The sequence below is a fragment of the Lonchura striata genome, chromosome 7, assembly GCF_050655825.1.
Source record: "Lonchura striata isolate lonStrDom1 chromosome 7, ASM5065582v1, whole genome shotgun sequence".
Classification (NCBI taxonomy): domain Eukaryota; kingdom Metazoa; phylum Chordata; class Aves; order Passeriformes; family Estrildidae; genus Lonchura; species Lonchura striata.
Genome location: NC_140709.1, coordinates 15,654,056 through 15,664,319, shown reverse-complemented (window position 1 = coordinate 15,664,319; position 10,264 = coordinate 15,654,056). Strand labels below are relative to the sequence as shown.

General features: G+C 58.4%; 1 protein-coding gene across 4 annotated transcripts; it reads right to left on the bottom strand.

The window, feature by feature from the left end:
• Positions 1-62: 62 nt before the first annotated feature.
• PLCD4 (phospholipase C delta 4) lies at positions 63-10,220 on the bottom strand. 4 transcript variants are annotated; one of them, XM_077784978.2, is made up of 16 exons: positions 10,009-10,220; positions 6,943-6,995; positions 6,439-6,597; positions 5,721-5,949; positions 5,368-5,497; positions 4,829-5,060; positions 4,227-4,428; positions 3,823-3,967; positions 3,242-3,394; positions 2,778-2,918; positions 2,262-2,418; positions 1,792-1,908; positions 1,331-1,509; positions 1,072-1,207; positions 831-980; positions 63-702 (listed from the first exon to the last, which is right to left on the bottom strand). In XM_077784978.2, the coding sequence occupies exons 1-16, from the start codon at positions 10,218-10,220 to the stop codon at positions 596-598; spliced, it is 2,502 nt and encodes an 833-aa protein (XP_077641104.2). In that variant the 3' UTR covers positions 63-595. The 4 variants fall into 4 exon arrangements, with proteins under 4 accessions (XP_077641104.2, XP_021381897.3, XP_021381898.3 ...); XM_021526222.3 differs by lacking the exon at positions 10,009-10,220 and adding an exon at positions 9,576-9,683 and having other exon boundaries at positions 6,943-6,992; XM_021526223.3 differs by lacking the exon at positions 10,009-10,220 and adding an exon at positions 9,576-9,674.
• Between the last annotated feature and the right edge of the window lie 44 nt (positions 10,221-10,264).

Sequence of the window (10,264 nt, the reverse complement as noted above, 5' to 3'; positions counted from 1 at the left end):
GAGCACAAACCCAAGCTCAGCTCTTGGTCTCTCCCCAGCACTACTGCACCCGGACCCAAAGCTGTTTGTCACTGAACAATTTATTAAGTTGCTTACAGAGAAAGGATGGGGTAAGGGTTAATTTGGGGCTGTAGGGGCCAAGGGATCTGATGAGGCTCTGCAGGGTTAGGGGGCAGTAAGGACCAGCTCTACTCCCAGCCATGCCCAGCCCTGGGGTTTGCTCAGCTCCAGCCTTGCTCCCCTGACTGGGAGGGGACCAGCCCCTGGAGCAGAGCTGGGCCACACACCATCTCTCCTCCTCCCCACAGTCAAGCCCTGACCGTGGGCCAGGGCAGGGTGCCTGTGGAGGATGCAGGGAGCTGCAGTGGCATAGACCCCACACTCATGCATGGGCAGCAGCATCCTGAACCTGGAAAAGGGAGGTCAGTGCTTTTTCCCAGCCCTCGGAAGCTACTGCAAAGGGAATCACAGCAGCAACAATGACAAAGGGATGACAGAAACAGCTCAACAAGAGGGCAAGGTGGTTGGCTCTGTGGGCCCAGCTACTTGGCGCTGGCTCTATGGCTTCCATCTGGGTGCTGCTCACCGCACGAGCTCAGTCCTGCTCAGGGCCAGGTGGCTCAGTGATGCAGATGTGGACAAAGAGCGAAGAGGGTGGGATGCTGGTGCCATCCTTTGAGAGGAGATGGATGTGCCGATATCCTGCAGGAAGGGACAGCAAGGTTCTGGCTAACTGAAATCCCACCCTCCTCTCTAGTACCCAGCTGAGTCCCAGACATGCTTGCAGGGCTATTCTGGGTGCCCAAAACTACTGGGTAGCAGCCACTCACCAGGTTTGATGTTGGCAAATGCTAGGGTGAACTGACCCACAAAGTCATTCCTGGAAGTCTTGTCATAATCCTCCACCACAAAGCGAACGAGGGCCAGCTCGGGTACGTGGAGCTGAAACTGCAGTGTCTCATCCCAGCAGGGGTTAAACCCTGGGAAGAGAGAGCAGGTGCTGAGCGAGTGCAGGACAGCAGGGACTGTGCCTGGGCACAGCAGGGGCCATGGTACCGCTGTGGGTCTCACCATTGTTCTCGATGTACTTGGTCTCCTGGTGCGCCTGGTCCGCAGGCACCCCATAGATCTCCACACGCACCAGTGGGTCAATGATGGCTCCCTCCTTGCTGTTGGCCACTTTGGGCAGCTGCTGCCCACTGATTACCTGCAGGGCCAAATCTGTCTTTTGTGAAGCTACTTGGCTCCAACAGTGTCCCCATCTGTCTGGGACCAGCAGAACCCCAGGACAGTGTTACAGCTTCCCCAGGGTCTCTCTACAGCCCTGTACCTGGATTGTCAGGGTGATGGGGCCAGGGCCTTCCCAGCTTCTGGGGTCACTGGGGTTGAAGAAAGTCTCTTTGTCCCTCATGAAGGGTGGTTTGAGCACATAGCCACAGCGGCCATTCTGGCTGAAGAGCCCATCACACAGGTCCATCTCCATTCCAGCTGTCTGGAAGTTCAAGGCCACTAGAGGGAGGTGGCAAGGAAAAGGGTTCAGAACCACTTGGAGATACCACACTCTGCTTTGAGCTGAAAACCAGCCTGTCCCCATAGCCAGAGAGATGTGGAGTTGCATAGGGGGAATAGGGTGATAATGCTTTAACACCTCCAGGGCACTGCAAGAGCCAGCAACCTGACCTGGCTCCAGATGGGGTTGTAGCTGGCACTAACACAGGTGTTGAGGGTGGCATTTAGCACAGGACTTGGGGCATCTCCCCAGCCCACATCCCTGCTGCACCCTGGCCATACCGATCTGGCACCCCACGTTCCACATCTCCTGGGGACTGTAGTTGGAGGAGTCAGTCCTCATCCCACTGGGGTAGATGCGTGTCAGCTGCCAGGCATTGTGGCGAACAAACTCATTTCCTAGGGAAAGAGCAGGAGGCCCACTTGTGGGGTCATTCTCTGGCCTATATGGTCACCCACATGTACTCTCCATCCATCCATCATCCATCCATCCATCCATCATCCATTTATCTATCTAAACACCAATTCTCATCCCTCTCCCTGCTCAGGCATCCAGATGTCCTGCCTTGTTTTCTAAGCCAATAACCTCATCACCTAGCAGAGCCAAACCCACAGTACAGCCCTACTGGACCCTGTTTCTCCCAGACAGGAAGGGAACACCAGTGTCTGGAGGCTTTGGCTCCCCACGAGGAAGCCATCAGCCCCCTCTACTCTGTCCCAGTCACCTGGTGCCACTGCTCCCCTCATCTCACCTTCATCCCGGATGAGCTTTCTGGCCTTGGCTTCAGAAAGGGAGGAGATCTCAGAGGGCCGGGAATGGCTGCGGGCCTCCTGGAAGCCCCGGAAGGGCACATTCTTGCAGTAGATGACAAAGTCAGACAATGCTTGTGCCAAGGTCTCCTTGTCCTTCTGCAAGGCAGAGCCATGTTGGGTCCCTCCTGATGGGAGCACCATCCACCAGCACTCACCCAGGCCAGGGGCTGTAGAGCCAAGGCAGGTAAGAGCAGCCAAGGGTGTGCTGGTGGGTGGCAGCATCCCTACTATGAGCAGTATTCCTGCCAGGAATAGAGCAAGCAGGGGACCTCCAATGTGTGCCACCACAACAAAGAGAGGGCTGGCATGGCCAGGGGCAGAAAAGGCTGTCCTCCCTGCCTGGTGATGTCTCTGCAGTCTCTGTCTCTCTTCTATGCAGTAAGATGTCACCACAGCTCATAGCTGTGTCCAGGAGCTCAGCTCTCCCAGCTGGTCCCCAGCCTGGTCCCACTTACCTTTGCCCTCCGCCTCTCCTCCTCTGCCTCTGCCCCATTGTCATCATCAGACACCTCAGGCGCCTCATCCCCTGGCCCATCCAGGGTGTCCTCCAGCCGCCCAATCTTCTTCCCCTTCAGCAAGATCTTGTGCTTCAGCTCCTGTGGGGTTGAGGACAGAGAAGCACCTTGAGCTACCCAGTGCCTTGTGCCCTGGGATCCTGCACTGCTGGAGGCCAGCACAACCAGCTCCCGTCAGTACTCAGAAGGGGATGGGGTAGGGGGGATTTTGTCTAAATCTGCAGGGCATGGGTGGGGACAGCCTTGGCACTTCTGTGAACATGAGGACACGGGACCCACCCCCAGTGTCCTCAAATGCTCCAGTGGAGCAGGAGAATGCTGGAACAGGTTGGCCCATTCTCTGAACAGCAGATCCACTCTCAGGCAGGACAGAGATGCCCTGCACAGCTGTGCTCTGCCCATACCTCTGGGGATGGGAGCTGGGTGGGGACATGCCCGTCAATTGTAGTGGTGAGGAGCTGTTCCCCCAGGATGTCCTTGAGTTGCTGGGCCAGGACCTCCTGCTGCTCCATGCTGCAGTGGTTCTCTAGGGACAGGATCACCGGGTAGTCCGAGGTCTGATGAACAACATGCACACCTGGAAATAAGCCTTGGTGGGGCTGGTGAGCTCTCACAAGGGCTTCATCCAGGTGTGATCAGTGCCAGGATGGAGCCCCTTGTGTCTTTCGCCTCTGAGACCTTCATACCCCTCCAATCTCCCAGTATCCCCCACATCCCATCTCATCTCTGCACCCCCAACAGTCCATGTCTGCATGAGCCCCCAACTCCTGGCACAGCACAGTGCAGGCTGTAGGTCAGACCCCCAGTGCTATCCCCCTGAAAGTGGCACAGCCACCCTCCTCCCTGCAGTGTGACCAGTCCTGCTGTCCTGCTACATCACCGGGAACCTCAGTACCACTCCCCCTCCAGGGACCCACCACTGCCATGTAGCCTCACCCACCAAGGACCACCCACGACCACCAGCACCTGGGGAAGGGTGCTTTACCTTGAAGGCGTACTTCCCCAGGGTGCTCACCACCTCCCGGAAGGGGATCTTGGAGGTGAAGGTGTGGCCATGGTACACCATGGGCTCCCCGTTTGGCCCGTCCCAGCAATCCACCTCCAGGCACCGGCAGCCTCGTTTCAGAGCCCTGGGGGTGGGTTGTCACCCCTGGAACCCTGCGCTCATCCAGGGCACCAGCTCCCTGCCCTCCCTTCTGCCCGTGAGTGTCACCCCTGAGGGACCAAGGGACACCCACCAAGGGTGGGGATGCTGCTGCATGCAGGGCATGGCCAGAGGAGTGCTGGACCGCAAAGGAGCTTCTGGGGTTTACCTTATGGAGCTGCTCAGGACATGGCACTGGGGTGGGAGGGTGTTGGCAGGCATGTGGAAGGGAGCAGTGCCTTTACCTGATGTAGCCCTCGATGCTGCTGTGGCCCCGGATCTGATCCTCTATCAGGTAGGTGTTGTGGGAGGAGGAGATGAAGTAATGGCAGAGTGGCTGGCTCATGTCCTGCCACAGCCCCTGGTGCTGGGGGTTGAAGATGGAGCCCTCCGGGGAGCAGAGGTACATGAGGAACCCATCAGCACTCAGCACATGGCGGGCCCGGGCTGCAGACACAGGGGGAGGTTCAGCAACAGCCAGGGACATGGAAGAGACAGAATGGGGGCAAACAGGGCTGCTTGGGGCTCCCAGAATCCCTAAACGGATGGCCACAGCTGCTGCCAGAGTCTGGGGAATAGAAAGATGCAGCAGGGCAGTAACTTTAGAAAGGTGGGCAGTGGATCCCAAAGTTGGTGCTTGCACACCATGGGTGGTCAACCTGGACCAAAATGGTCCAGGAATGGACCAAATAAAGGAGAACTGCACCCGGATCACACCTTGTGAGTCTTCCTCTTGTGCCCGTTTATACCAGGCTGGGGCTGGGAATGCTTCCGCCATGGGACTGTGAGTTTGTGACCCTTCCTTGCCCCCAAGCAGAGCACAGCTGATGTCTGAGCCCACTCTCACCTGTCTCTGATGGTTCATACTTGTCAATGAGCTCCATGGCCAGCTCCTCTGTACCCTCATCCTCCAGCTGCTCCTCCCGCAGGAAGTCCACGAGCTCCAGCAGTGTCAGCTTCTTTCCATCCTCAGAGTATTCCCGGAAGAGGCTCAGCACCTCCTCACGCTGCGTGAGAGCCTTGTAGAAGAGTACAAATTCCTCCCCTTCCAGTGTCCCCGACTCTGACTTGTCAGCATCCTGTTTGCAAGGGAGCTCCCTCAGCATCCAGATGGGGCAAAACAGGGTGTCTTGGCCACCAAAGTGGCTGTGGGAGGATTCTCCCACCTCAAAGAGAGGGCACACAGACTCCACACCAGTGACAATGGCAGGCATTGATCAATGAGGGAACAGATGAATGGGCGGATGGATGGATGGATGGATGGATGGATGGATGGATGGATGGATGGATGAAAGTGACCTCCTTTTGCAAGGAGATATTGTACAGCTTGTTCCAGCCCCTCCAGACCCTCTCCAATCCCACCAGGCTCTCAGGTGCAGTGCTTACCTGGAAGAGCCGCAGGGCATGGTCCTCATTCATGTCCACGTTCATCATCTTCAGGAGACGCTGCACCTCCTTGAAGTTCATGCGCCCATCCTTATCCTTGTCAGCTTTCTGGAACCAGTCACGAATCCATGTGCAGGAAACCAGGGCATATGTTAAGGGAAAGGACCTTGGCTATGAGAAAAGGGGCTGGGTAGTATCAGGGGGCATCTTTTCCTTTTCCTGTGCCCTGCACTGCTGCAGATGGTGAGACCCATAACAGCTACACACATGCTGGAGTAAGGCTGAAGATACAGGGCCTGGGGGATGATCAGCAATGGGAATAGGGGACAGAGTGATGCTCTCAGGAAGGATATTGGTCTATCTTCTCCCTTTGGTCCATGGTGGTGGCCACCTCAATGAGCTGACGTAGGCCCTGTACCCAGCACTGTGCCTCCTCTGCCGAGCCAGCAACAAGGTCCAGGTTGCCACGACGTCCGTAGAAGACAATGGTGAAGCAGCGCTCAGGAGGGAACTCCTCAGCCACACTCTGCAGCACCTCCGACTGGTGCCCTTCCCGCACCGTCTCCACATCGCTGATGGAGACTGGGGCAGAGGGAGGGGAGGCCTGTCTGTAGGAGACAAGGACCACAGGGCAAGGGGCACCGCCCACAGACATCTTCCAGTCATTCCTTCTTTCACTCCATCCATCCATCCATCCATCCATCCATCCATCCATCCATCCATCCATCCATCCACTGAGCTAGTTATCTATCCATTAACCACTGAACTATCAAGTCAGCCAGTCATCCATCTGCCCCTCTGTCTGCTTACTTCTGCACTGGAATTCCAGAGGTCCCATTTGTATCAGCTGCAATTCCTACTCAGCCCTTTTGACCCATGGGTCCTGCTGGGGGCAGGATGTTTCATGGAGAGGTGTGGGTGAGAAGAGATTACACATGCATGCAGAGCCTTTTTTCAATCCCCCAGCACCCTTAGCAAGCATGGCCAAAGCATCTCCATACTTTCACATCCCTGTTCACTCTTAAAACCTACTGATGGCCTCATGGCCAACACACAGCAGTTGGTACTCACAGGCAGACTCAGTTTTGCCTGTCCTCTTGGACTGGTACCAGATGGTCATGCAGTCTTCCTGCAGCTTGAAGTAACGCTGCTTCTTCCAGCTCTTGGACTTGACTTTACGCATCAGAGTCCCCTGCTGCATCTGCTCCAGCGTGTCTGTGAGCTGGATGCCTGGGGGCAGCATGGCCTGCATCACTGAGGGTGGGGGTATCCAGGTGCTGCACCCTGGTACTTTGCTTCCTCTCACCTCTGGGGTCACACATGGTCCCTCAATCCGTGAGGGAGGAGGGACAAACCAGAAACACCCTTCACCACAAGAGGTGCACAGGGTAATTCCCCATCAGCCCTTCCCATCCACCCTTGGTGCTTCCAAGCCCAGATCCCAATGGCCATGGTGGGGTAGGTATGCTTCTGAGTGCAGCAAGGTGAGCCCAACCCAGAAGCCAGATTTGCCTCGGCATAAATCCAGATGGCCCAATGCCCTGCCCTGCACCCATCCTCCGCTGGGGCACTCACGGGCGTTGCACAGCAGCGATGCCATAGCTCTGCCTTCTCCACGCTGGCAGCTGCTGGGGAGGGAAGAGAGAAGGTGGCTGGGGGAAGAAAGGTCAGACCCTCATGCTGTGCCAAGGTTCCGCCGAATGGGCTCCAGCCATACCCACGTGTGTGTGAGGTGTGTGTGCCCCTGCCTGCATCTGAGTGCACCTGTGTCTGTCTCCTGCTGGGTCATTGCATTCCTTAAGTGTCGAGTTCACACCGCCATACTCATGCAATATTAATCTGTGTTACCGGGAAGCCGGAGCTCAAAAGGTGTTGGTGGAAAACAGAAAAACTTGCCAGCGCTGACGCCCCACAGCCCAGCGGGTACTAGAGCCCTGCTGCTCCCAGGTAAGAAGCAGCCCCTGAAATGAAGAAAACTGCTCTGGCAGTGCCCAAGAACACCTCCAGCACCTAGGAAACAACCCCAACCAGCAAAGTTGAAAGTAAGGGAGAGGCACAGCTGTGACAGCAAGGAAGAGCAATGACCCTCAGCTCCTACAGCTTCTTCTCCCCAGGGAATACCAGCACCCCAAGCAGTGACTGCACCGGCAGCTGTACAGGGAACACATGGCAGTGAGTGGGACTATAAATACTACTGGACAATGAGGCTTTGATTAGGCTGTTGAGACTTTAATTACGCTGACAAATCACTGGATGTGCCTATCACCCAGGTGCTGGAGCTGGGCCCTGGAGGAGCGGATGCCACAGCTGGTGGGCCGGGTTTTGGGTGCAGGAGGGGACCCAGGGTCCCTGGGAGCAAAGGGCTCTGTGCCAGGGTGCAGGGGTGGCAGCTGTGCCTTAGGTCCCTGACTCAGCACAGGCACCGGTCGTGCAGGCTGGGAATAGCCGGTGCCGTCAGCGTGCAGGCAGCTGCCAAGCCCAACTGCCAGACCCTTGTGGGCTCTCAGGCCAGGCAGCAGCCATCTCCTGTTCCGTGTGGCTCAGCAGGGCAGAACAGCACTGGTCAGGGCTGTGGCCCTGCTCTTGCAAGACACCCCTGTCATGGAGCAAGCTGTGGCTATTTGGCTGTCTCCAGGGCACATAGGGATCATCTGTCCGCTCCTGTGGACCTCACATGTTGCTGGAGACAGGGAGTAGCTGAGGTGCCATCCCAAATGCCTTCCACTAGTGCCCAGTGCTGGGGCTGTACTTTCCCAACACTGGTCCTTCTTGCAAGGCTCAGACTGCAAGTACTCGCTGCAGTGCCTGTATCCCCCCACATCCAACCCACAGGGCACTGACCCACTTGGTTCAGGAGTGCCCGCACCCAAAAATGGGGGGAAGCCCTGTGCTTCTCTTGTGCCCTTCAGAGTTGGTGCCCTGTTGCTGGCTAGCACAGCTCCAGGAGTGCCCCACACCCACCCCCCACAGTGTGCTGTCATCCTTTGCATCCCATGGCCCTCAGGGAACCAGGGGGAACAACTCCAGTCACCCATCTGCCTGCACCCTCCTGCTTTCCAGCAACACCCAGCCTGGCACAGCCACTACATAGGGCCATAGCTCCAGGTGCTCAGCAGCTCTGCAGCCCCTGTGCTGCAGCAGATGAGGGAGATGGGCATGTCTTAGGGAAGCTGGGGTGGCACCAGAACTGGAGAAGCAGGGAGACATGCTGGACGGGGACAAAGATGGGCTCAGTGCCACCAACAGTTCTGTCCTCTTGGCACCCTGCCATGCATGTGTACAAGGTGGCAGCATGCAAAGGGGCAGCTCGTAGCCCTTGGGCCCATTAACCATACTGAGAGTTTGGAGCTCAATTTTTCCCCCAGTGCCAGCCCTCCCAGGCTCCCAAGTCCCAACCATGGAGCAGCACCTTCCCCACAAACGCAGCAAAGAAGGAATGACCCCTTCCAATCCAAGGAAGCACAAGGGAGCACAAGGAAGAGCATTTGGGTACAAGGACACATCTGTTCTACTCTCTCTTGTTGTGCAAGGGATGCCATGAGCCCCTCACAGTCTGGTCCCATGCAGACACCCTTGCCCCAGTCTGAATTACATTGTTGAGCCAAGCGGGAGGAGAGCCAGGGTTGGAGAAACCCAAGCCGAGAGTTTCCCGCAGGGCAGCTGCCTGCTGCCAGAACAGCCCCAGCTAGCCCAGCACACTCTGAGCCATCGCAGCGTCTCTCCTGGTGGTGACAGGCCCCAGCAGAGCTGGAGGGCCAGGGAGTGTGAGCGGTCCCCAGCCGCTCCAGCGCAGAGTCTCCCGGCAGAATAAAATGCCACCATACAGGTGAGCGTGCCAGAACAGGGACAGATGACCCCCTCACTCCCCTTCAGACACTCCCCACACCTCGCTGCCCCGGTGTGCTTACAAACCGCCCTGGTCTAGAGCTTTGCTCAGCCGGCCGCTGACGGGGGGCAGAAGGGCTTGGAAGCGAGGCGAGGAACAGACAAGGGGCTCGGGGATGGGGCGGCAAGGAATTTGGGGCTCAGGGGACAAATCACACCTTATGGCAAAGGAGACAAAATCGCCGGCACTTCCGTCCCGCGCCACCCCAGCCGTGCAGCCGCTCCGGGGCACCGCAGCCCGAGAGAGGGGGTCCCAGAACCCGGAGGTCGCAGCCCCGCACCCGCCGTCGCCCCCTCCCCTCCGCAGGACGCCCGGTCCGTACCCGCTCTCCGCTGCCGCTCCGCTGCGCTCTGCTCCGCCGGTGCTCTACCGCCAGCAGCCGCACGGAGCCGGGGCTGCCCGCCCCTCGGCAGCGAGCCCTCCCCCGGCCCCCCGCCCCCGCGGGGCGCCCCCGGCCCCGCACGCCCCGCAGCCGCTGCCTCCCAAGGTCGTTTCGGATTAAGGTCACGCCGCTCCCGAGGCGGAGCGGGGCAGATAAGGAAGGCGGCGGAGGGGCCGGCAGAGGTGGGAGCACCCTGCGGCGCCCCTCGTTTGGGGTCGAGCCCCCATTCTTATCCTCCCGTTGGGTCAGTCTGTCCCCAGACCCGCTTGCACCCGTAGGGATCCAAGCTGGGGCAGCCTTAGGGCAGGCTGAGCTGGGGGCAAAGCGTGAGGGGCAGGGACCAAACTGTCGGGTGGGCGATGCTCTGACAGACCTGGACGCCGGGGGAGTGCGGCAGCGCTTGCAAAGACGCTCCAGAGCCAAGTGCTCTCTCCCTGGCAGGCTCGCTGCCTTCCTGCAAAGCCAAACAGAGCGGCATCCCCTCCACGCTACCTGTCCCAGAAGACATGCGGCGCCACAGGGACGCAGCCAGTTTCCTCTGGGAAAAGGCCATTCTTTCACGCTCATATCCCCAAGACGGCACATCCCGCCCTTCCTCCCACCTGCAATAAACCCCCACCGCGCCGCTT

Bases quoted from the DNA above. Each gene is read 5' to 3' on its own strand.
- PLCD4 (XM_077784978.2), bottom strand. From the start codon at position 10,220: ATGTGCCGTCTTGGGGATATGAGCGTGAAAGAATGGCCTTTTCCCAGA. The intron at 2,419-2,777 runs GTAAGTGGGACC...TCTGCCTTGCAG, and splicing joins AGGAGAGGCGGAGGGCAAAG to AAGGACAAGGAGACCTTGGC. The intron at 703-830 runs GTGAGTGGCTGC...CCCTTCCTGCAG, and splicing joins ATTTGCCAACATCAAACCTG to GATATCGGCACATCCATCTC.